Source organism: Drosophila sulfurigaster, chromosome X (assembly GCF_023558435.1).
Source record: "Drosophila sulfurigaster albostrigata strain 15112-1811.04 chromosome X, ASM2355843v2, whole genome shotgun sequence".
Taxonomy (NCBI): Eukaryota; Metazoa; Arthropoda; class Insecta; order Diptera; family Drosophilidae; genus Drosophila; species Drosophila sulfurigaster.
The window spans coordinates 21608003-21635871 of NC_084885.1; the positions used below are offsets into that span (position 1 = coordinate 21608003).

Sequence of the window (27869 nt, forward strand, 5' to 3'; positions counted from 1 at the left end):
GTAATCATTAAAATCGGCTACTGGGAATGGGCTCAAAAACAAATGTCTGGCAACGCTATGACAACAAAAATATGCGAAATGCAAGTAGAAAACAAAATACAATAAATATTCCTGCACAATGAAAGCAATGGAAACATTTTAAACGCTCTACCGCTCCCGTTCGTTCGTGAGATGTGTGTTGTCTGCTCTCTGTTGCTTGCTGCTTCTCAGACTGTGATCTTACGCGTATAATCAATTAAAATATACGAAAAATCGTGCTAGTGTGTGTTCTTCTATTTGTAAATTCTCGAAGACACCGAGACGCGTTCGCTGTGTGTTTATTTAATTGGTTAGTGCTCCTGTTTGTATGTGTGTGTGCGCGCTCCTGTGTGTGTGTTCAATTTATTGTAAATAACATAACATTGAGAGCGGCGTACCAAATCAATTTTCAAACTGGCCAAAATAGAAAGTGCTACCTGGCGACAACAACAATAGCAACAACAACAATAAAACGGCAACGAAAGTCATTGGCAAAAAAACGGAAAAAAATCAAAGCAGACGTCAGCGGTGACAACAACAAGGAAAGGCAATGGCGGGGACGCCTCAATTTTTTGCCGCAGCCGCAGTCAGCTTCTCTGTCCGCGTCTCAGTCAGCAGCCACCCTCATTGAGAATCCGTGAATTCGTGATTCGCACAGCTGTATTTGCTTTTGCAAACACACACACGCCCCGTTAAACAAAAAACAAAGCTATTGAAGTTTTAGCTTTCTGCATTTCAAACTATTGTTTTTGGCTTGTGCAAATTGCGTGAGTCGCTCTGTCGCGCTGCTCCCAACCTGTCTCTTTCCTCCTTTTCTTTCCACTCTCCCTTCTCTTCATCTCACTCTCTCGCTCGCTTGCTCCAACATACGCCACGCTGCTGCCGCCGTTGGCTTTTTGCCGTTATAGTGTTGTTGCTGCTTTGTCGCTGCGTTTAAATTTGACACGCTGCTCGATTTGCTCGTTATTAACTTTGATTTGTGTTGTATTGTTTTTTTTTTGTTTTCCAGTAGTTTGCCGTCGTCAAAAGTCTTCGCTTACGTGTAATAGTTTTGCCAAAAATAGCCAAGTAATAAAATTATACAGAATACTCATACATACATATATACAAGTAGCAACAAAAACAATGAAACGCCCGCACTAACAACAACAATAACAGAAACAACAACGGCATCGAAACTACAACAAGAAAAAAAGCTCTTCAAATTATATGCGCCTGCGTCATCGTATGTGCAATAGTGTGCGTGAATCTCCAACGAGAGCGTGTATGTGTGAATGCGTCGTGTGCGTGTGTGAGTGAGTGAGTGCATTTATGCCAATGTTGTGCTTGATTGTGTGTGTGCCTATGCATCTGTTTTGAAACCGGCATCATAACGTCAGCTGAGCTGAGCAGCGGCGAACAAAAAGACGAAGAAGAAGAAGCAGTGCGCCTTCACCCCCAAACTCACCAAAACACACACACATACATAACGCACACACACACATATAGAAACAACACGAAAATGTATCGAATCGGTCCAATTGGACGTAAATCGAACTTCCATTCGCGCGAGAAATGTCTAATTGGACTCGTGCTGGTGACATTGTGCTTCCTATGCTTCGGTGGCATTTTCCTGCTGCCCGATAATTTTGGCAGCGAGCGCGTACTGCGCGTCTACAAGCACTTCCAAAAGGCCGGTCCCGAAATCTTCATACCCGCCCCTCCGCTGGCCGCGCATGCGCCACGCGACGAGGATCCCCATTTTATGGGCGATCGTCAGCGATTGCAACAGAAAATCATTGCTGAGCTCGGCGACATACTCGATGAGCCGCAAGTGGCCGCTGTCGCTGCTGCTGCATCCGATGCAGCTGGCGCTGCGGCTGCGCCAGCGGTGCAACAAGAGCAGCCGGTGCAACAGGAGACGCAGCCCGATGTGGCGCAACAACAACGTGTCTCATCGGCCGATGATACCACACATAATCAACAACAACAACAACAGCAGCAGCAACAACAATTGAAGCTGCCCATGGGCTTGTCAAAGGACTCTACAGCTGATCATGCTGCCGACGCGGGAATGGAGGAGAAACGTCTTAAAGTCAAAGAGGTGAGTGCGATTATCATACATTTGTTCTTCTTCCTCTCTTGCCATTTCGCTCGCACACGTTTTAGGCAATTAGCTGATAAGCTTCAGTGTGTCAAACAGACGAAAGCTTTCAAAGCTTCCTCTTCTTCGCTTCTGCATTGACTTCCGTGACAGCAATCGCTAAGCTTCGTGTTTATTTTTTTTCTTTTTATGACGTGTTGTCGAAGGCTCCCATGCTGTGTGTGTGTGTGTTGATGCTGGCAGCAGCAGCAGCAGCAGCAACTCGTTGATTCGTTTGCTTAGTTTCGCGATCAGCTGCTTCGTCACACTCTTCGTGCTGATAACGAAGCCACACGAGTGGCAAAAGTAAGCAAAAAAAAAGTTAGAGAGTGAGAGTGTGAGGGCAAGAGTTTTTGAAAAGTCAAATGCAAATGCGAAATGCGAAATGCGAAGTGAAAAAGCATGTAGTAAATTAGTGCTTTATGAATGCCAGCGAATGCATTCCCAACTTTAAAATGGCGACCTAATTAGTGCTACAGTAGACGCTCGTAAATGCGAAACACCTTGTTTTGATGGTTATTGTGATTTCTAAAAAATGCTAATTAAAAATTTAATTTAACTAAATGGAGTGAACATTACTTTACTTTTCTCTTTCATTAAATTTTTGGTATATATAAATACATAATGTTTATTTGTTGGATTCATTAAAAGAAATAAGTCAAACTAAACACTCCAATTATGTATTTTAATTCGAAATTCTAAAAGATTCTTCTTTGCGAGCTTCCACTGTTCGCCACAATGTTCCTACGTATACAAACTTTAGCAGATTTTCTTGTTTTGCGATACTGTAATTGAACTGCCATGTAAGTCATGCGTGTTTAATAATTTTAATTGGATTGCGGTGTTTAAATATTATTTTTCAGGAAACGAACACACATTTCACATACTATTATGCACGCCTGAAACTAAGAATGGGAGTAGTTAGTTTATCGCCAAGTCTTTTCAAACATGTGTTTCTGCATTGCTGGCGAAACAGGAAAACACTAATGAAGTGTTTGTAGTTCTCTAAGATTGATATCAGATATCATTGTATTTATATACATTCATATTTCGTTGGAAACACATTTCTGCACATTTGATTTTCATTGTTTCGATAACATTACTGTACGATCAGTTGTAAGTTGTTTTAATTGTATGTGTGTGTTTTGTTGATTTTTCTATAAGCAACTCGTTCGCTTACTATTTATGCTACCTGCCAACCACTGTTATTCCATTTAGCCATTTCCCGTGCCACAACAAGCGTTCACGGCTGGTTCCTCAGTTGAATCAACATCTTTGGACTTGATCAGTTTCCTCTTTCCGTTTTCGCTGGCTGGCTATACCCTCAATACAAGTCCAGCGGGGTATTACGATAAATATCTGGAAATTTGAATAAAATATCCAAAAGAAACACCAAACATAACATTTCACATAAGACTTCAACTGTATAGTATTTGAATAATTACAGGGTATTAGTTGATCGAGCAACTTATGCACACATATTTTTACCTGTTTTGATTTCTTGATGTGCTATTTATTTAGTTTCCTAACTGTTGTTGCTGTTATTTGCTAAGTCGCCAAGAAATGCAATAATTTTGATGTGCTTTCACTTTGTTAGTCACTTTTTTCCACCATCCACTTAGTTTTTTTTTTTCTTTTAACATATTTGCCCCTCGTAATTTTCATAGCATTTTATTTCTGTTATGTATTCTACTGACCCAAAAAAAAAGCGTTCTTAGGCGCTAAACGATATTAAGTAAGAAAGAGAGAAGAGGCAGAAAAAAAAAACTCTTAATAATTAAGCATAAACAGAAGCACAGCTATCAAAACAAGAACACGAACAACAACAAAGTATAAAAATGAGAAAAAAAAAACTAACCGCAAAGATCGCGAACATGGCAACAAAACAAGAACACGATTAAGCTGACGACGTTGAAGCTGACTTTGTTCTTGTTGTTGTTCTTCTTGTTGTTGTTGTTGCTGCTGTTGTTGTCGCTGACTTTGCCGCTAGCGTTTCTGTCGTAGTTCTTTGTTTTTGTTTAGCGCTAGAAACTGAATGTTGTCGTGATTATTCGAATCTTATTAATTAAGAGAATTTGTAGCCTACAGATCAATGGGATATTAGAAATCACCTGCTGGGTCGCTCACCTCTTCACACCTCTTCTTCCTTATCTCTTGGAGTATAAAATTCATTCAAGAACATCTCGTAATTTTGGGTTTCACTTTCTTATAGACCGAGTCTGACCTTGCTCCAGGCTAACGCATAAATTGATTGCGTGTCTCTGTGATATTAGTGGGTTAAATCTTTGAATTGCAAATGAAAAAACAAACAAGCGCAAAAATACAAATGCATAATTAAAAAAAAATAAAAATGAATATGTTATTAACATATTGGTTTTATAACAGCTCGACGTTTATTTTTAATCTGATCTGACTTCCTCAATTTCGTTCCACTGTAAGGCAAAATGATTTAATTTATAGCAGTCCACATTCATTTTATTTCCCACTTTCATGTTGAAGTTGCTTGCTGGCTCTGCTTGGCTCTCAACTTTCAAGATGTGTGGATAGCGATAACTTCGCTGGCTTTAAATTGGCTAATTTATCGCGAGCAACTCTCTGCTCTAACTTTATTTGAAATGCCAAATGCGAGCGAGATGGCGATAAACCAGTTTACTCCAACTCTCCTCTCAGCACATTGAAATAACAGTCTCAAGGTTTTCTGTAAACAATTGAATAACAATTTCGTTGTACTCATCTCGTTGAATATGTAAGGCCTTAGGCCGTCTGCTTATCTGACTTGTATGAATGTACATACATTAACATAAAGTTCTATAATGACAGTAGTAGTAGTAGTATTTTTATTGTAGGCAACTAATTATTATTATTTTTGCAAATTTAACAGTAAAGTTTATACTATTAGCTTTTTAGTAAAAACAATAGATTTGTAATTAATATATATATTTAATTACAAGTTTTTAATACTCAAATATTTTCTATTTTTATGTGTATTTAATGTAATATTTTTAAACTCGATACACATAGGGTAGGATATGTATGTAACAGGCAGATGGATTCATCTCTGATCACATAAAGTATATATATTCTTGATCTGCGTCAACAGCCGAAATGATCTAGCCATGTTCGTCTGTCCGTCCGTGCGTATGAACTCCTAGATCTCTTGCTTTGGTTGACAATCCGGTATATTTTTGTATGTTTTAGTATATTTTGAATATAGTACAATAATGATATATCAAATATAGCCTGTAGTATTTTAGTATTTTTGCGGTAGATTATGGTTTTATTGAATAAGGGGAACACTTACTTGATTGTCGTTTTCTTACTTGTTAATTACTGAGATCATCACCACTTCAGACCATTGTGACAGTTATTTTTATATATCGATTTGTGTAACGTAAACTTCGCATATTATGCCAATATTGCAAGCTGAATAACCTTCTAGTTAAGCGCTAGAATTCAAAGAACAAGTTGTCAAACAATTGCATAGAAGCAAACATATATTTATGGACATTGAAGGCTGAGTTTGTTACTGCACTTCATGTGTCAATTTGTGGCAACCAAAATGGTTAGCAAACTTGGATCTGAATTTGGCAAAAAGACACCCAAATACCGTAGTCGGCTCTTGACATAAAGTTGTTGCAAATAAAGACAACGCACTATTGGCTCATAGTCAATAAAACAATTGTCAACTTGCAGTGATTATTTGATCGTGAAATGTAATACACATAAATGTGTTTAGGGTAGGCAAAAACAACTTAATTGAAGACGGTTGATAAAACTTAAAGATGTGGCTGTGTTTTAAAATAAAGTTGGAAAAGCTAGGAAGCTAGATTTATTTCAAATACCGAATCTCAGTTTGAAGAGTTTCCTAATGAGAAGATTGAAGAATTTGATACACTTATTTGATATGCTTTACTTTTTGCAAACACAATGCCAAAACTAAAATGTTTAAATACGCATTCCAAAATAATTATGTCGGCCCGCATAAAAATAGCAAAAGCGGCAGCAATGAAATATGTGATTGAATCAAACAACTATAAAAATAAAATGTATGAAACATATCGAATAACAAGAACAATTGCTGATTTAAATTTAGAAACATGGAATGCAATTTTTTCTTTTTCTATTCTGCTAAAATGTAATCATTCGTTGTGGAAAGTTGTCGATATTTATGCGTTGATAGCTCTCTAACTGGCTTTTTAAATGTAATAATGACTACACGGAATCATTTTTAAATTGTGACGTGCAGAGATTTCGATAAACTATAGTATGTAGTTGATCAAACATGTTAGAGAGTTGCTGCTTTATCAGCCATCCATGACTAAGTCCCTGCCCATTAAAATGTTTTGATAAACATTTACAGGCCAAGTTGAGCATAACATTTTCGTGACTGTCCATCGAAAATTGCGTTTGAAAATTGTGAATTTAGCGACACAATTCTGTTTACGAGATGCTCTAATTATATATTTTGGCTGGATGGAGATTAAAACATTCACGAGAGGTGGTGGAAATAATTTCCCACTTGCTCGATTTCATTGTTAATTTAGTCATTGATTACATTTTCGGGAACTATACGAAATGATTGTTCCCTATTCCTATACCCTTTCTCTTTTTGTGACTGTTGGTGACATTTAATTGGCCAAGTGCGTTGGCTTGGCTTTCACAAATAGAACATAACAATTTCGTTTGTTGTTCGTGCTATGCATACCTATACCTATGTATAAATAACGACATAAAAAGCCAGAATAACCAAAACAACAAGTGTGTGCCGCATGGTGTAGCGATGTGTGTCAATAACCAACAGCAACAGCAACAGCAACATCATGACAAACAATTGCATTGTAGATACTATGTACATACATACATATGGTATGTACATAAATACATACACATATCTATCTATGTCTCTTTGTATCTGTGTGTATCAGGGGAGAGTCGCAGTCGTATTGGTTTCACATGTGTGACTGTGGCTGGGGGATTCATTGTTGGGTTTGTTAGCTAGACTCAAACACATATACAGAGCATATAGTAGAAATCGAGACAACCTAGTTTTTACTCCAAATCAACAATTATAAATGCATTTCTTCGCAATTATTGCATATCAAATCAATTAAATTATTGCTTAATAAGAATAAGGAAAAGCTAATCTTTTTAACTCAGGGATATACGAATGTAAATCAAGTTTTTTATGCTTTGTAAAACGATTTAAATTTTGCATTAACACCAACTGCTATAATAATACTGAATATACTGAAATCCTGAATTGCTATAATAATACTGAATACACTATTTATTGACTGTTATCGAAAATTTGTGTTTCCAAAGCTTAATGAGCCGAATATTTATAAAACTCATTTTATTCGTAACTTCTTTATAGTGTGAAGGACATTGAGATAGTAAATGTAAATAAAATAAAAATAAAAAATATTTGAAGAAATTTAAGAGCTCATTTTTGAATGCTTCATTATTATTAACGCATAATTTATAAAACTAATTTTACCAAGTCTCTGTTTATTCCTGTGATGATGCTTATTAAGTTGTACAGGTTGTTCACTAAATCCTTGGTTATGCTTTCATAACTTTTTTATATTGTGAACGCCATGAGAATAGTTGAGATCAACTAAAATACAACTTGAAAATATTTAAAGTAATCGAACAACTATCCTATTTCACATTCACATTAACAATTATAACAATACCTCTCTACTTCTCAGTATTATTAATGGGAAATGTATAATATGTATATATATAATACCTTCTAGAGAGAAGGATCTATAGAGATCTGTATGTCGAAATTTATTTTCTGCTTAATTATAAAAACACTGAATTGGAAAAGCATTAAAGCTTTTCAGTATTATAGATCATGCGATGTTCACATTTTTGTGAAATAATATAAAATATATTTCGGATGTAGAATTTAATATTTATTCAATGTTTCCAAATATTTTTGCGCTACGAAGAACAATTTCCGAATTGGCATTTGAACTTCGGATGGTTTGCTTGGCTAATACTAAATGCGGATTGTCTGTGGACAAGGGCAAAGCACACGAAATTGGTGTTGCAAATAACCCCAAGCGGGCTCAGAACCTTGGGTATTTGGTCCACGCCATTTACCATTTACCACTTGCCACTGGAAACTTTGACCTTTGGCCGGTCGCAGTCTCTAGTTAGCGTTTTCGTTCGTTTGTACACACATGCAATCATTCAAGTCTCTGCTACCGCAGGCATTTTTCACCTACATAGATTCTGGCATATTTTTGTTGTTTTTGTTGTTTCTTCAACACAAAGTGAACTCACAACCATTCGATGGTGCAGTGCGAGTTCAACTGAAAGAAGAAGCTGCTGTCGCAACGCTGAGAATGTTTTGCGTTTTACGTTTTCCGTGTTCCAATCCCAGTTCGTTCCCCATCACACACAAAGCGTACGTAGAGTGAAAGCTGCAAGACTGAAAGCTCTGCTCTTGCGGCAGCTTTCACAAGCATAACAAATTTTTGGCGCCAAAAAACTCGCGCGCTGCCAACTCAACTTATTGGGTTGAGGGGCCCCAAAAAAGCTTAACTTAATTTCAAAAGTCCATCGACTATGTGGCGAGTTGCGCGCATATTGTAGATCTCAAAAAATATGATATATTATTAATTTACTTGAGTTTAACTGTTGAGAAATGCATTTTATTTTTTTTTTTTTGACATTAATAATTTGATGCTCAAAATGATATGCTATAACTTGAAATTGAAAAATTTGCGTTTTCTTGATTAAATAAAAGGAATTTTTTTTTAATTTGTAACATATAATGATCTCTTCTGTAATTTCTGCCAACTAAAAGTTGAGCATTTTTCTTATATTCTATCGTAAGCATTGCAAATTAAGCGACAAGTTATTTCAAAGTGAACTTTGAAATATTGTTTTAATAAGTTCTTTATTAACTAAGCAAAGTCTCCAAAATAAAAAATTTCGAATTAATAAATTTGTTTTCTTCTTTGACATAGTCATTTATTTTATAAACGAATTTTATACTGAAACTCTCTAAGAGTAAATAATCGTTTTTCTATGATTTTTAATGAATTATGACATGTGTAGTCTGTTAAAATAATAATAGAAAATGCTGTACATGAAATTGAGATTAAATACTTCACATTTACAGCTCATGATGTTTGAATAAACATTAATCGGCATTAAAAAATGTTTCTAAATATCTTGTTTCTAAATATAAATCAAGTAAGAGATAACTCGTTGTTTTAAATAAAAATGAATTAGTAAATTTGTTGTACGCGTTGCTTTATAAATCAATTATTACATTAACATGACAAAATAGTGTATTCAACGTTCGTTGTGCACTTGCTGCTCGATTCCCATTCGGCAACTGAAATCGTTGCGACTCGACTCTCGACTCGATTCGTTTGAAACGATTCGACATTCGTGTCAAGTTCGTGTTGTGTTCGTATTGCGTTCTTTGCATTCGGCTTCTGCTGCTGCTGCTGCTGCTAGGCGTCCAGCGATGCGATGCGACGCTTGGGCCCCAACGGCGCCGCTTTGGCCGCCGCCTGGCCGGACGGACTGGCTGGCTGCCGTTTTGTCCGTCCGTCCGTTCTGTCTGTCTGTCTGCTGCTTGCTGCCTTCTGCCTGCTGCCTGCTGCTTCGTTGGCTTGTGGCTCGTTGGCCTGGCCTCTTGTGTTGATGTTTTGCTCTGGCTTGTTTAATGTCTCGGCTGCTCTGGTAGCATCAACTTCACACAGCACGCGCTCTCTCTCGACTCGATGCGACGCAACGCAACGCAACGCGACGCGACTCAACTCGACTCGACTCGTCTACTCGCTGTGTCAATCGGACGGACCAACAAATTCTCTGTGTGCGCGCCACCTCGTTATCGTTATTATCGTCGTTGTTCTTGTTCTTGCTGTTGTTGTGGTAGCGTTGTCTGCCGTGTTCAAGGCTACTACCTGCAACAGCAGCATCCTGTGTTGCAGCTGCTGTAGCTGCATCCAAACCTGTGACAGCATTAAATCACTAAACACAAAAACCTTAAAAACAAAAATAATACAGTACGAGTATCTGCGGAAGCCCTTCGGGCGAACTTTCCGCTTTTTATCGCGCCCGCGTTCAACGCTCGACCGGCCAAAAGCAGCGTGTAAATAAACAATAAACAATGTGCTGAACATCGAGTGGCAAGTTGAGGCAACAACCACCACCACACAGTCAGCCAGCCAGCCAGCCAGCCAGCAGTCGTCTTCATTGTTTGCCGCTATTAATTGTGGTTAGCAAAGTTGCAAGTTGCAAGTTGCAAGCTGCCTGATGCCTGCAGCCTGAAAGGCTGCAACGGAAGTGCAATATGTTGTGGTGACGCCATTTTGAGCTGTCTTCGCAACTGTCTCCAATCCACATTATTTTTTTTTTTGCTGTGTTGTTTATTTTTTTTTGTGTTTGCAGTGTTTGCAGTGTTTACATTGATAAAAGCGTGCATTAAATTGAAAGAGTTGCGAGTTTGTTTACAAATGCTTTAAGCGCATCAGAGATCGAGTTATTAAGAGTGAGAAAGAGTCATTAATACATAAATATTATGCATAACGAGTTCTTCGTGTACCACAAAAATTGTAAATCGCACATAGAGACACGAGTTTCTCTCTATGTATTATGTACACACACATTTATTCAGCCAAGCTCTCGCTTCATGTGCCATCAACTAAATTCAAATTCGAGCACAGCGGGACAGCATTTTATTTCACAAAAAAATTGCATAAAAATCCTAGAAAAAAAAAAAAATAAATAAATAAAACAGAAACAGAAACAACATAAAAACGTATAAAAATTGTTGAAAATTTCACATCAAAATCTCTGCCATAGACAACTCTTATGTATGCCTCTGTGAGTTTGTGTGTGTGAGTGTGTGTGTGTGTGTGTGTGTGGGGTTTCATTTGACTAAACACAAATACAAACACATGTGTGTGTAGGCCACACACAAGCACATTGGGGGATCGTGTAAAGGCTATAAAAACGAAAAGAAAAAGAAAAACGAGTGAACGTAATGCATAATGCGTCATTTTTCACTTGAACGGCATAATAACGAGCCCAGAGATTCTCCTGGCCAAAAGAGAGATGTTGTTGCTAGCTATCTAGCTATCTAGCTATCTTGTGTTTTTGTTTGCTGTTGCAGCATGCAACTGAAGCACAAGTGAAAAGCTGCAGCTAAAGTCAAAACTGAAACAGAGAGAAACTCGAGCTGATTCCAAAGTCAAAACACAACACAACATAAAAAAGAAATGGTGGCTGGAAAGGGGGAGAAAAAAACGAAATAAAATAAACCAAAGCCAAAGTTGAAAAGCTGCAACAAATATCCTTGCGGCAACATACGCATCCTGTTGAGCCTAGACAAAAGCGTAAGCGTAACATGTCTGCCAATCCAGGACCCCCCTCCTCCCAATCCCCCCTCTTCGACACTCTGTACTGTATGTGTAATTTTATATGACTGCCTCGCTTCGCGCTTTGAGGCGCGTGTGTGTTTACAGGCAACTCGAGTGCACTTAAGCGCTAGCTGTAAGCCAGGCTAAGCGTATGGCGGGACAATGATGTCCTTATTGTGGTTGTTGTTATTGTTGCTGTTGTTGCTGTTGTTGTTGGTACTGCTTAGGCTTTGGATTTGGCTTTGGTTTCGGTTTTGGCTTTGGCTTTGGGTTTTTGCATGCGACACGAGACACCATCCACTTAATGTTTGTCTCTTTAGCGTCTGTGTCTCTGATGCTACGTGTGCTATCAGTAACAAGACTAACACCACGACAGGCAGCAACATAAAAACAAACATCAACTTGAGCAACGCCATCGACGATGCATTTTGATTGCCAATATCGATAGCGCTGAGCGTGTTACTATCGATAGTTGCATCATTAATACAATACAATACTTTGCCAATGCATTTGATGTGCATTTAGCATCTTAGTTCATTCATTGGATTCACTTTGCTAAAGAATAGTAAATTTGTTTTCTTTTACGCTGCTCAGTGGTACCGATAACATTGAATGTATTAGTATCGATTGTGGGATCGTTTGATGATTAAAGTTTGGTCATATAATTCAGGTTCATTTTGTTACTAATGTAATTTGTTTGTTTCACTGCATATTATTTAAGAATAGTTAGACAATTTTCCTATTCCTTGAAAAAAGAGTATCGATAACACTCAACATATTACTATCAATTATGGCATCATTTATTGATGAGTATAGTTTGACAATGCAGTTCAGATTAATTGTGTGACTTACTGTTTGTTTTACTGAATATTATTATAGAAAAAAAAGAAGTTCCTACTCGTTGGTATCGATAACACTGAATTTGCTACTATCAATTGTGGCAACATTAATCGATTATCGTTTTATTCCTGTTTTCACCTTACTATTATAAAAGAATACTCAGTTTTCCTTTTATCGATAACACTGAACTTATTACTATCGATTGGCATTGTTAATTTTTGAATTTTCAATGCAATCTTTTTACCACGTCTTATTACTTTTTTAATTTCTTTGTTGCACTGAATATTTTGAATAACAAGTCATATCTCTGTTAGCATGTGGCAACATTGGCACAAACATTTCCTAATCAGCATTAAAATGCTGATTTTTATTGCGTTACCTATCTTTCGCTTTCGTTTGCAAGTATATGCAATAAAAAAGTTTTCTTGTCTAATTTTCACATCTCTGTTTGGCTGTGCTTAGAACAAAAATTTGTGGATTAGCAAAAGACTTTTGCAAACTGAAATTTAAGTTTCATTTAGATACATTTATAGTTCAGCGACAGATGAAGACTTTCTGCTAGTAACTTTTTAGTGTTCTTTGTGGTATAAATAGTATAAAATATATACTAAATATAACTATTTTGAAGGAGATACAAATCGTGTCATAAATCAAGTTATCACTTTATTACACTACTTTTTTGACTTTCAGTTTGTGACTTTTCTCGTATTTTTTCAGTATAACTCGCAGGGTTTGGTATATATTTTTTATAATTGCTGCAAAGGAAATACAAATCACTTTATTAAGCCACGATTCGCTCAGTGTACTGCGCACTAATACAAATTTATTATGTTTGCCAGCTCTTCTTTTTAAATGGTGTCTGGTGTTCGTCAACTGTAATAAACCCTTTGTGCTCTTTAAGTACAGGGTGTGTGTGTGGCTGTGTGTATGCAAAGAAGCGATGGAGTGGGAAAATTTAAAGAAGCGCTCTCAGGACTCCATTTGACACGTCTGATTTGATGTCAAGACAAATTCACGTCTATAGCTGTGTCTTGTAGCCATTCTAGCTGTCGACTTTGTCGTCGTCGTCGTCTTGTCTGCTGTCTACCGTTGTGTGGTTTTGGCTTTTTTCTTTCTTTCTTTTTGTGTTGCGGTTTACATTACAAGCCTTTTGCATTTTATTGACTTTTGAATTTTGTGTGGCGTCACAGGGCGACACATTGCCTATGCCTGAGTCTCTGTCTCCGTCTTCGACTGCGGTTGTGACTTTGGGCCAAGTTATTAATAATTCATTGCGCTTTCCACGCCTTTTTTACGCCTGGTCATAATTCTTGTGGCTCCGCCTCAAAGTATGCAATGAAAACGCTGCACAGAAACAAGAAAAGCACCGGCAAAAAGGAAAACCCAAAACGAAAAAAAAAGAAAGCACGAAAGAGAATGAAAGAAACCAAATTCTACATTTTATCAGCACACAACGCCTCTTGTTATATGTAATACCCTGTACACATAAAATGCTTCAAAGGGGTTGCTAAGCGGTGCTAAATACAATACTCGAAAACCTAGGATATCTGCTAGTCTGGCAAATATTGCGTAGTTGCTTCTCGTTTATTATTATTTTACCTGTTCTGCGGTTCCTTTTTCTGTTCTTGTTTTTATTGTATTTTTTTTTTTTTTGTACAACATGAAAAAGTTTTTGCGCAACTTCATTCTGTGTTTGTTTGGTTGTTTGTATTTCCGCTTTGCTGCTGCTACTGCCTGGCATGCATTTTGTTTATATTGTATACCCTGTGGACACTGTGAATGCTCGAAAAGGGTGTAATAAATACCTTGATGCAATATCAATATGTCATTAAAAGTTTCTTTTTCAAATTCCTTTTAACTCAATGGAATATTTAAAACATTTCACAGTTAAAAATTCATCTTTAAAGGGTATCTTGGTATAATGCAGAGGTTTTCCTTTTGGTATTTTACTGCATCTGTAACTGCAACAGACAACAAATTGTGAAAAACATTTACCGACTTTTTGGTCATTGAATGGAAACTTTTCGGAAGAAAAAAAGAAAATGTAGCATATAAATGCGAAACAAGTTAGAACGCGACAGTCTAGTGAGCTTGACAGTTTACCCGTATCTTTTGCAGTCATTTTATTGAACGACAATAAACAGAAAATGGAAAAGTTGCTGGCAAAAAACAAAATATCAAAAAACAATTAAAAAGAAACTGTCTAGAAATTGAATTTATGTCAAATGCTTCAAAGAAGAGCAGTAACAGAGTGTGGAAAATTGAATAAATATTTACATGAGGCGATGCACGATTAAATTAGTAACAAACAAGGGTATTAGGAGCCATTTCACATCCTATAAAGTATATATATATATTCTCGATCAGCGTCAACAGCCGAGAGGATATAGCCATGTCCGTCTGTCTGTCTGTCCGTCCGTTCCTATGAACTGCTTGATCTCAGAGACTATGAGAGATGGAGATGTAATATTTGGTGGAGAACATTTGTTATGTTTGCACGCAGATTAAGTTTACTTATACTTTCTGTCACGCCCACTTCCGCCTCCACAAATCGAAAAAAGTGAATAACTAGCTATAGTGTTGATGATTCCTGAAAACTTGATTGCGATGGATTACAAATTGTAGAAGGGATTTAAGAAAGACAAATGACAAAAAATATTACACTACTACAATCTGGCATAATAATTTGGTATATTTGAAGAACAATTCCGCATAAAAACTGTCAGCGAGTGTCTCACTGTCTATCACACTCGAAGCTTTCTTAATTGTTACCAATTGAAACTTGTAATTTGGCAGTTGGTGTCATCGAAATGCAGACAACTGATATGTGCACAATATCATAATTAATCCATATTTATTTTCTCCGGTTATCGTCATTTATTCCATATGCTTATCACATGACTCAGCTAATGATTTATGTGGCTTTAAATCAATAGTTAGTTCTCGATGTGTGTTTAAGTGTGTGTGCACCAAAAAGCATTAATAAGTTTGCTGTCAATGATTCAAATTCTTTTCGATTTTATAGAATTTCTTCATAATCAAAATAAGGCAGTTTAAACAACACATTGCAAACATACTCTGGCTTCCCTTAGAAAGTTGCCAGTGGCTTTAAGATAACCAATAAATCATGTAGTACTTGTGTGTGTTCTATGATAATGTTTGACATGATGCGATGTGCTCTACAAATTTTGCATTACACATGCCAATTTTATTCGTTGCTCTCTTTTTGTTGTTGTTGTTGTTGTTGGACAGCACATGTCACGAAAACTTTCGCAAGCACACACAAAGTTGGGACGCTGAAAAGTATGCAAAGCTATTTGCAAGATAGCAATGTGTGCAGCCCAAAAATGTGTCTTTGCTGTTCTCATTGCTGCTGCTGCTGTTGTTGATGATTTTGGAGGCGCACCTGTTTGTGGGAAGTGAAGCTGAAAATGCAAATGTGACACTTGCAAGAGGCTGGAAAATAAGAAAATGGGAAAGAGGAGAGCGAACTAAGAGTCATGTGTCAGACATGTCTGGCAGCTTGCCATCATCCTTACTTGTTGTGCTCCACGATATTTTTTATTATTCGAGCTGTCAACAGTGCATGTGTGTGTGTATGAGTGTGTGTGTGTTGGCCTTGGCAATGACTAATTAAAGGTTACGGCGTTGAAATTCAATTTTTCTATCTCTTTTTCCATTCGTATCGATGGCGACGCTCGCGTTTGGTAAACTTGACCTTTTGGCTTGGACAAGTCGCGATTAGATTAGACAGACAGAGAGAGGGGAAGAGAGAGAGAGAGAGCGAAAGTGAACCGAAATATCGAGTTTATTTTATCCCAGCTGGTGACAGAATGAAGGACACAACGAACTGCACAATGAGCAATGCACAAAGTTCACTTGCGTGCTGGCTTCTTCTTGTTGCTGTTGCAGTTGCTGTGCTGCTCTGGTGCTGTTTTAATAATTCAAAGTGCTGCAATAGACTGCTGCGCGTTGGCCATAACAGCTGCATGTAATTTTCTTTTAGACCATGTCCTTTTGTTTAGCATTTCGACCAACCGCATTGCATGCGCACATTACGTATACGCAATGTAATACAAAACCCAATGCAACAGAGCGCTCATCACACACACACACATACACACACGAGGGAAAGACCAACTAAAATACAATATACATAAATATAAGTATTACAAACAAATAATAAATACAAAAATAAGTGGAAGTGAAATTTAACTGAACACGAACAGCTGTCAACTTAAAAGAGAACAGCAAACGACAACTTTTCATTGTCGATTATTTGCCAATTCTCTCGTTCTCGAAGCCTTGAGATTAATGTTATAATATTGGGTAGAAATAAATATTGATTTGCTCGAAAGTTCCCAACAATTATGGTTAACTGAGCTGTGTCAACTAATCTGCGGTCTTTGTATTTTTTGCTAAGCTGTTCTCTGTGAAAATAATCATCATCATCATCATTGTAAATGTGAATTAAAAAGGAATTTTCGAAATTGTCTATGCTCTTCAGATTTGTCGTTGAATGCAGAATAAGAAACTTACTTTTACAACAAAAAAAACATTAAGGAATAAATTGCGATATTCCATGAACAGTTTGATGAACTACAAAAATCTTACTTACAAAATATTTTAAGCAGCAACTGCGAATATCGGCGAAGATATTTCTTTATTGGGATTTATTTTCAAACATAATTTTAAGCAGAATTTAAAAAAAAACTGCGAATATTTTCCTTCTTTTCTCCTAACAAACAACAATTACAATTGCTTCCTGAATATATTTATTTATTTTGATTTATTTTCCAAATATATTTTAAGCAGCATTGATCACGATTTTTACAGGGAATTTGATTGCCTATGCGGCGTCGCTTTAATCTTTCGCTTTTGCATAAGACATGACATATTTCTTTGGTCCATTTTATTGTGGCAGATTTATATTTTATTTTTAGCCGTAAAATGCGCGACGACTACAAAAAATCGCCAGTAGGCAGAAGGCAGAAGGCAGCAGGCCTCAGTAATATTATCGGTTGTAAGAAGAGCTCTGCTCTGCTCAGCTCTGCTCAGCTCAGTTTCTGTTCTGCTCTGCTCTCTGTTTCTACTTCTGCTTCTTCTCTTTTGCTTTGCTCTGCAGCTCGTTTCGTTGTCGTTATGCTTTTTGCAATTGCAGTTGGCTGCCGCCTGAGAACGCATTATTTTGTCATTTGCATTGGCCGTTTGAAATTCGTTGACATTCAAAATGCTGATTCCCTTCTTCCTTTTTTTTTTTTTTTTGCCACGTTTCTATACTGTATACTGTGTGTGTGTGTGTGTTGCATCGGCTCGTTTTGGGTATTCAGCTCTCATACTAGGTTTTATTTTTTTTGGTTTTGCCACGTCTCCTGATTTACAATCCAAGGCTGCTGTTGCTATGACGATTTCGTCCTTGGCTCAACTGCAGCTCAGGGGTTAGGTCCGAAAAATTCGACTTCATTTGCAGATTCAATTTCACTAAAGCTGCCTAAATCAACAAAGCTGCAACAGCCAACAGCAGCCAACTGCGGCAGCAAATAGCAAAATTCTTATCCTTGGTACATACGTCTAATTAGTAGAACTGCTTTTCACCTCTTTCTCTCTCTCTCTCTCTCTCTCTTTTCCCCCCTTGGGTTTTGCTCTTAGTCATAATCTTAGACTGGCACAGTTTTGTTATTTTTGTGTAATTTCTTTTTTTTTTTTTCGTTTTTCGTTTTTGAAGAGCCCAGCGCATGCCGCAGAAGGATAATTATAATGAGCCTTTGAGATGCTGTCAATACGGGCGAGCGAAGGAGGCGGCGAAAGTGAAATGCTTTCGCACATCCTTGAATAAACAGCGAGCTTGCAACACTTCTAAGTAGTTACCTCTGCTGCTGCTGTTGCTCATACGCATTAAAAATAGATAAATACACACACTTTTTTTTCATGTTGAAATTTTAGATCAAAGGCTTCGTTTTTGTGTGAATGCCCGGAGGACATTTGAATTGATGTCAAGGCAATTACAACGTGTATATATCTTAGGCAAATTTGCCAAGCATTTCGCTATTCACTACAATTTATAGCAAAAACACACAAGCAGCGTAGAATGAATAAAAACAAGTTAGAAAACTGCTGCCGAGTGTGCTCGACTATGAGATACTTGCAACCCATTTTCAATAAAACCAATAAGTAAGAAAGCTACAAATTTGGAATGAAATCAATGTACAAAAATTTGGCATGAAATCAACCACAAAAATACTAAAATATACTGAAAGTATATTGAAAAAGTACTATATTAAAAATATACCAGATTAACTGATTGATAATCTGGTATAATTTGCACTCTATAGTATATTTTGAAAGTAGCACCATATCAATATACCAAATATACCATTTGGCATATTATTTAGGTATATTTTGAGAATAATTCAAAATGGATAACGAGTATCTCTCAGTCGAGCACACTCGACTGTAGCTTTCTTACTTGTTTTTTTTTTTTATTTAGTTATACTTGAGTTTAATTTGAAATGTCATATTTATTCTTTTGTTTAGTAATTTGTTTTTTTTAAGCGGATGATTTTATGAAATTGCAAATTTTGAATAGGTGTTTGAAATCCACAGCTGTGCAATTAATTTATTGCTTGTCTATATTGAATAGCTGTTATATTTGATTTTATACACAACTGTTTGTAATTTAACTCCGCTTGCTGAATTTCGGCAATTTGCAAAATAATTGTTGTGCAACAAAGCTGACTAATAGCGTCCGTACTAATAATGTTATCGAGAAAGGCAATCAAAAATGGCCAAACAACATAATAATACATAGATTTAGTCGTAAAATGAATACACAATAATAAAAGGCGATTGAACTACAACAAAGCAGTGCTTGGTGGTTTTATCACAGCATATATCACATGTTCTGTTGGCCAGATTATTATTAATTATTTTATAATTAGCTAGCTTGGATGTCTTTTTCACTGTGGTGGTCGCTGCCGCCGCAAACAAACAAACAAACAAGCAAGCAAGCAAACAAACAGATGTGCCGAAAACATTAACAAAACCCACAAGCAAGAACAGCAAAGCAGACAATCAAACAAAACTCTATCAATAAATATTTATTAATCTTGTCCACAAGTAAATATCATTAATTATGTGCAGAAGTGAAGAGTGAGAGCAGAGCAAGAAAGTAAATACATATAAGAGAGTGCAAATATCGAAAGTTCACGACAACGAAATACCCTAAGTTGAAAACTTAATCTTTAGCTTTAACTTGGTTCAAAAGTTTTTGATATTGATTAGTGTCGACACCTGTGATTATTATACCTTGAGGAAGCAAGTGCTGTTAAGCAACTAATGCATATGTTTAAAGTCCCTTTGACATTCGATTATTGTGTTCTGTTCTGTTCTGCACTGTCCTTTCCCCCCTCCTCACTCCTCCCTCGCGTCGCTTGTATCATATGCAAGTGCGTCAATTATAAAGACGAGTTGACAGGCGAACAGTGGAAACTCACTGGGGAATATTTGATGGACAACACACACAGCACATTGAAAGGACAAAAGAGAAGAGAAGTGGGGGGGGAGGGGGTTGGGCGCATAACAATTTACCATCTGGTGGTCAGAGAGTCGCATGTGTTGTGTGTCAATGGGGAATTCACTCGAGAAATTGCTGTCCACCCATTTATTATTACGTATACGCGCAGTGTTGGAATTAAATGGCCAACACACGACGCACACTGTGATGCTAAACAAAATTGCAATTTACTTGCGTAAAATTTAATAAAGTTGCCAACGGGTAATGTGCCAACAATCCCCTTTCCCTTCCCTTCCCTTTCCCTTTCCTCCTCCCTCGTCGCTCTTCCCTTCACTTTTGCACGCTTCCGTTGGTTGCGTTCGTTGCGTTCTGCGTTCGGTTTCCTATGCCAGGCTGCATTTCGTCATGCTAAAATGCACAACATCAGCGTGGAAGGAGCAAGTGGTGTCTTGTATGTCTTGTAATGTAATCTGTCTGCTCTGCTCTGCTTTGGTCTGGTCTGGTCTCTATAGTCGACGTCGTCGGACGTCGCCTTAAGATTGCGCTGGCAAAAAAGCTGTTGAAAATAATTACTTGAAAGTCAGTGCAATTTTCCATGCTTGATGTGCAAAGCTCAGCCTCGACGCTTATGGCATATTGTTAATGGCTTTTCCACGAAGTATGCGCACTGAATGATAGCACCAGCAGCAGCATACAATGATGCGTCTCTTCCCTGTCTCTTTAATGCATACTCTTACCGTTTATTTCCGGGCTACAAAAAGTGTGTACTTACATGTGCGCAATAAGCCTTAAATTAAATTATAATGCTTGCACGTTATTCAATTTCAAAACTAATAAATGAAAAGTGTTCAAGATAAATCTCTCATTTAATGCAAGTTTGTTTTAATTTTAATTACGTAAAATCCGCAACTATTTATATTGTATATATTATAATGAATTCTTGCTCTCCTCTCTCTCTCTCTCTCTCTCTCTGATATCAGTTGTACAAATCGCGCTTGGCAAACCAATTACAAAGCAATTATAACAATTGGCAAGGCAATTATTGTTTCCGATCGAATTGAATCACAAAATATTTTCATTGTGTCATTTGTGTTAATTATGGAATTTACCTTTTGTGTAAATACACCTGGAGAGAGAGAGAGAGAGAGAGTGAGAGAGAGAGAGAGAAATGTAGATCCGCCAAAGCCACGCGTAAACATTAATTTTAATTTTAATTAAAAAGGATTTCACGGACACTCGTCTTCTTTTTTTTTTCTACCTAGCAGTAATAATGCTTTGCATGCATTTTCCATTGAATTGCAAAAAAACAACTGCAGCAATAACAACAGTAAAAAAGTTTCCCATTACAATTCGCATATAATTAATACAAAATCAATGTGAAAATTTCCATCGCCATGTGGCACTATAATTCATCACGAACATAACAATGATAACTGTGTGAGGAAAAACAATCCAAAGATGATGTTGATAATATTAACACATTCAATGCATATTAGTCCAGCGATAAAGTGAATGGACTCTTTGATGATTGATGTGTATAGTTATTGCATGCTAAACTACTCGGATTCTGATCGAATTTCAAAAACAACAACAAGCGTAATTAATCATTGTTTCACTAAGTTTCCCTTAGGCACTGTAAACACTGATTAACAAATTAATCAATTTCTTTGTTTGTGCCCCCCTTTTAAAAAATCCGATTTTATGAAGAGTGTGTTACATGTGTGTCAAAGTTAGCGAATAGAGTAGAATTGAAATTCATTAGTTACGCTTCTTATCAACGTGTAAGCTGTAGTAGTCATATCATCATCGTACGTTGTTATCCAATCAAGCAAATCGATGGCCTTCACCTTGCGATATACCAATCGAAATCTGCTTAGAAGGGGTGTACACGACGACTAACTAAAAATATACTAAATAATATACTAAGTACTACATAATATACCACATACGCTGTATATATAGAACATAATATACCAAATACTGGATTATATACCAAATACTATGTGGAAGTTGATGATTAATTGAAATTTAATTAAGAAACAAATACTAAATAATATACAACATACTACATTATATACCGCATATACTGTATATGTACTATATAATATACCGCATACTACATAATATACTAAATACTATGTAGTAGTTGATGATTAATTGCAATTTAATTAAGAAACAATACTTTTTGCAGTTATTTTTATAAATTATATTTAATTAAATATAATATGAAATTTCCACAAGGTATTTCACAGTCGTTCGAATCATTCTTTAGAGCATTCTTAGCGCTCGTTTCTCTACTCTTCTCTTGTTTTTTTTTTCTTCTTCTGTGTTATGCTATTTTGACAGCAGTGGCTTAGCCGTTGTTATTTCATTTTCATGGGAGCAGCACACGCGCTGGGGTTTTAGTCTCGGTTTCGGTTTTGCGCTTCGGGGTTTCGGGATATGGAATATTCGGGATTCGAAGTCGGATTCAAGCGGCTTTATGTGTACTGCTATTGGCTGGTTTGGGGGAGTGGAATACTTGCGGATTTAATTGAGCGCCATGCGAGAGCTTTGACACGCACGAATGTATCATTCATTTACACACACACACACACACACAGGCACGCGTTCACACACACACACGCGCATACACAGAGAACCAAAGTCACCACAGTAAGCTGAAAGATTCGCTTAATTGAATATTAACGCCTGTTGCCTAAGCGAAATATTTTCAGGCGAATGACATCGACTACTAATAACGACATTGCCTTGCCTTTGCCTTTGCCTTTGCCCCCCTTTTCGTACTCTCTTTCGGTATTTTCCTTTTCATTTCATTCCATCGCAGCTCACCAATCTTTCTCACGTTACCATATGATGAAAGCATGAGTATTTTGGTTGCTCCTCTTTTCTTTTCTTTTTTGCGTATTTCAATTAATAAAGCTGCGTCTTTGTCGTCAAATTAGTTCGAAAGAAAAAGAAGAAGAGAACCCTTTACTAGTTGGCGAACAAAGCTTATGTGTGTGGACGTGCTTCTATGCGCTAGGCACACACAAAAGCGGGTATAATAAGTTCTTCAAGTGTTTCAATTTGATGGATATATAATTCTTTTATATAAGTATACATTTTTGATATATTTTCTTTAAATAATATCAAAATAACCCTAGAAAACGTATTACATTTAAATGGCAAACTTGTTTCTAAACTTCAGGTAATAAGATAATAACTTAATAGCTAAGAGATTAATTATTATTAATATTAATTGCAATTATACACTAAAATGCACTACTTGCAATTGAAATTTTTAAAGTGTAATTAGACTACACAATATAGAAGGCAACTGAAGCTCTGTGCGCTTAAGTAAATTTCAACAATAATCTTTTTCTGTGTTAATCGTTCGAATTTCACACTTTTTATTAGCGTGAAATTCTCTACTTAGAGTATTTGGCTGTCGTTGAGGCGTCAAATCGAATGAATTTCATGCTTTAATTTGTTGTTACGTCCGAGTTCGTAAATTCGGCGTGAGAGCTTCAATAAGATGGTAATGGAGAAGACGAGTGCGGGATGGGGGGAGACTCAAGCGCGTTTTGGGAATTAACGGATTACATTTTCAATTTAACATGTTGGAGGCATTTCAATTAACAGTAATTAGTGACAAATTGGTTTGCATGTAAGACGCAATTGTTTGAAGATTTTTGGCGAACCTGAGCAAAGCGACTAAGCTGATCTAACTTGAGATAAGTAGGGTATCGAAATAACTGTGCATTGGGAGACACACCCCGTTACTTGGAGTCTTTTTGCTCCTGTATTTTATTGTCGTGCATTTATGGAACAAGTATTTTGTTTTTGCTTTTGTTTTTCGAATCGAATCAGCAAATGAGTTTCAAAGGAGCAAACAAACAAAGCAAATTGATGCATATTCAAACGAATTGCAAAGATCATAAAGGCAACACACGATAACGACGATATTAGCAAGTTAAAAATATCAATAACAACAACAATAACAGCACCGTTAATACACACAAAACATGCAAATACGCTTGACGCAGCGCGCAGCTGCGACGGCTTCGACGCCACCGTCAGCAGCAGCAGCAGCAGAAGCGGCGTCGGCGCCGGCGCCAAGGTGAACAAGCAGCTAAAAAGCAGCCGCCAACATATTAGAGAGCGATCGGACAGCAAGAAACGCAAAACAAAACAACAAAAACAAAAAGTAAAACGAGAGAGAGAGAGAGAGAGAAATAACAGTGCTCGAAGGCAATGTGCAGAGTGCAGTAGCTCCGCTGCAGCAGCTGCATTCGAGTCTCGGCAGCGGAACACAGCGGACAACAAAACGACTCGACGGCGGCAAGTGAATCGAAACTGAAGTCGTGACGAGCAGAGCCGAGCCGAGCCGAGCCGAGCTGACACGAAGTCGCACACTTCGTTGGCCGAGTGGAAAACTGAGTTTACAACAACGAATCGCGAGCACAATCGCCAATCGCAGTCGCCGCGACCACGCGACGAGGTTAAAGTGCAGTGCGTGTGCGCGTATGTGTTTGCGTGTGTGTGTGTGTGCGTCTGTCTAACGATAAACGATAATTTGCCCGATCAACGACGCCGATCAACGACAACTGAAAACGATAATCAATAAGTGCCAGCCAGCAAAATGTGCAGCAGAAAATGCTTCCGCATGCCCACGTTAGTCATCTGCGGCGTTGTGCTGACCATTGTGCTGGTCTGCATCACGGGCATCACGCTCACCAACAGCATCAACATATCGAACATTGTGAAGCTGCGCGAAAAAGTCGCCAGCGATTCGGCAGCAGCCAACGGCGGCCATCAGGCGGCCCAAACACGAGCTGCACTTGTCGAGCAGCAGTATTCGACGCTGCAGCAACATCACATGTCCAAAAGTGATTTGAATTACATATCGGCTGCAACGCATCCAAAGAATTTGCAGCGTCTGCTAGTCACAGCAGCACCGCCACAGCCATCACCACCGCCACCGCCACCGCCTCCGTCACCCAATAAGATTGTCATCGAGATTGGCCTTCGAAATAGTGGTAACAACAATGAGAACGCGACCAGCGCAAACTTGATGCCAATGCCGCACATGTTGCAGGCGGCAGATGCGCTCTTAGAGGGCAATGTTGATTCGATATCGCTGCCAGCAGCATTAATTGCAACTACCACAACAACGACAACAACAACATCTAAAACAACAGCAGCAGCAACAGTTGATACAACAACAACAACAGCAGAATCGACAACAACTGCAGCTGATCAAAGCGGATCAGTCTTTGGAATAGCAGATCACAATCCGGCGGGAATTCAATTTGAGCGACGTGCACATGTCAAGCAGGTAAAATGTTCTCCCAAAAGTAAACAACGTCGGCAACATTCACGCAATATCAATTTCCATTCACAATTTCAATTTACCCAATTGCAAAAACAACAACAACAACAACAAAACAAATCATTTACCAATTTTGTTTTTTATTTCGATGTGGCTTTTGTTGTTGTTGTTCTTGTTGTTTGCCGCCTCGCTAATCATCAACGCATTGTCATATCAAATGCGGCAAACGGTAATTGAAGCGAGCAGCAAAAAGCGTTCATAAAAAATTAAAAATATGTATACAAGTATTCTCCATATACTACTCTTGATATAGATGTACGATTATTTCTGTTGTACTATATACTTGTTTTCATATCTGAGTGAAAAACAAGTAATAACTATTTTATCGAGAGCACTCGACTTATAGAGCATATACTCTTTTTTTATAGAAGCATCATGTTGAGTATATTGATTCGATTTTTGATTTTTTAGTATCTTAAATGAAAATTGCTTTTTGATTGAAATCAATTTTTAAAGTTTTGTCATTGAAAAATATTAGTGTTTATTTTCAATAAATACTTTTTCTTAAAATGAAAGAAGTCCAAAGCGGTTTATGCAAAAATACCAAAATTCATAAATGGTATTTAAAAAAAAAAAATCAGAAAAGTCGTTTTTTCTTTCTTGTCTATTTACAAGCTAAAGACAAGCTGTACTTAGTCAAAACGTATTATACCACATTTAAAACAAAAAAGAGATCGTTACAAAGTAGTTCATTCTTAGGGTTTGAATCAGTTGCAGTTGGTCAACAAAAAAGTGCATTGCGTAGTGGGCCAATTACTTAAATACAATGCACAGAAAACAAACAACAAACGACTCGAAAATGCTTTCTTCGCTTTTTATTTTGTTGAATAAAGAACAAAACTCTCTTTTATACTATTTTGCTTTCCATACACACAAGCATTACCCTCGACACTTCTTTTGTGCTAAATTACAATAATTAACATTGTTTTTGAATGACACCAAAAATGAAAGAACGAGCATGCACGACTGCGTGTTACCCTGTGTTAGTGTTTGTACTCTTAGTAAAACTTATTGCAGGGTATCTTGCAATTATTTATAATCGCATTGTTTTGTTGGGGGGTCATGAACACGAGTTCAGCGAGAAGTTTTTGCTGCTGTTCTGTTCTGGTCCCTTACGAATGCAATTGCAAAAACCAAAGCGAATAGAAATAGTTGTTAGTGCGGAGATGGCTTGAAGGCTCAGCAGAGTGAGAGAGAGAGAGGGGTGAAGGTGGCGACGGCAGTTTAAAGAAAAGAGAGAAATAAAATGCGAGAAGAGGGCAACAGCAACAGCAGCCGTGAGCTGAGTGAATGTTGTTGAATGTTTAATGCTGAAAACTCAACGCCAGAGCAGCAGCAGAGTTGGCCCAGCTTTTGCCTGTTTGCTGTTTTCATACCCTCGTTAAGTCTCCTCTGACCTCCAATGCGATGCCAGCAGAGTCATTTCGTCAGTCAGTCGCTCACTCACTCACTCAGTCACTTAGTCAGTCAGTCAGTGAAAAGCCAACGCTAAGCCAATTAACTTTGCAAACTTATTCCGTGTGAAATTAATTACTTGATTTTTAATGCATCGCAATGCGGCTGTTTGTTGTTCCTATACTCTTTTTAATAGAGCATTATAATTGGCTGACGATACGTGTGTAGCTTAATAAATTTCAGATAATGCTCATCGAACACAATTCTTACATTTCTCTTTTCTGTCAATAATTATTTTCAATAAATTTGTATATTTACGTACTAAAGAGCATTACATATTCGACATTTCATAAGCTCGATTTCTAGTTATTTATTATTATTGTTTGTTGTTGCTGCTATTTTTTTTTGTTTTTGCTTTGTGCGAAAAGATAACACAAACAAATTTAGCTGATGAATTTTTGATGCGATGTTTATTAATTCACAGCGCTAATTTTAGCGCTTCCGTTTTTTATTGCACTTTTGCAAATAAAAATCTTGTAATGTCCTCAAAATTAGTTTGTGTTCTCTACACTTGAAAATGTTACAAAAGCAATTGCAACTCAGTAATAAATCAATAATTCAAATCTCTCAATTATACTAATTGTTTGCAACGATTTCATCGTGACTTGACGAGTTTTTCTTATTTCGAGATCAATTTCGTTTGCGTTGCGAGATCAGTTACAATATCTAATTTTACTGCGTATATTACAAATAAGATAAAACAGAAAACTGAGCTTAGGGAGAAGCAGTTCATGGAACTTGGAACTTGGAACTTTTTCAAATTTTGCGACTTTTGTGTCGCTACGAACAAGTTGAAATTGTCCCTTGACAGCTTTTCCGAGCCGAGTTTTTGGCTAGGTCTTTTTATGGTTCAGACTTGTCCCGAGTTTTGCTCGTTATGTTTTATTTAATATGCTCATTTATCATACACAGGTCCCTCCCATTAAAGTGTTTTCTATGAGAGAGGAGCGGCTTTTTGCCTTTCTCAATGCCGCGAGGGCTTGTAAAAGTTTCTTAATAATAAATTGCTTAACTTTTATGTAAATAAAATCACAGAGTGTTCCCATAAGCGGGAGCCAAGGATTGGCCTGGACACTCCTAGGGCTATCAACATGCCTTTTTCATTTTCATTTTATTATTATTTTCTTTTTTTTTTGGTTTGGACGAGAAGAATTT

General features: G+C 37.2%; 1 protein-coding gene across 4 annotated transcripts in view; it reads left to right on the forward strand.

Moving 5' to 3' along the window:
* The first annotated feature begins 108 nt into the window (after positions 1-108).
* LOC133849264 (mannosyl-oligosaccharide alpha-1,2-mannosidase IA) overlaps positions 109-27869 on the forward strand; it is a 66511-nt gene continuing 38750 nt past the window's right edge. The window contains exons 1-2 of one of the 4 annotated variants that reach the window (XM_062285206.1): positions 109-328; positions 1028-2101. In XM_062285206.1, coding sequence (XP_062141190.1) covers positions 1520-2101 — 582 coding nt within the window. In that variant the 5' untranslated portion in view covers positions 109-328; positions 1028-1519. Of the gene's footprint in view, positions 329-1027; positions 2102-24107; positions 25206-27869 lie in introns of those variants that run through there. The other 3 variants (XM_062285207.1, XM_062285208.1, XM_062285205.1) reach the window with 3 other exon arrangements.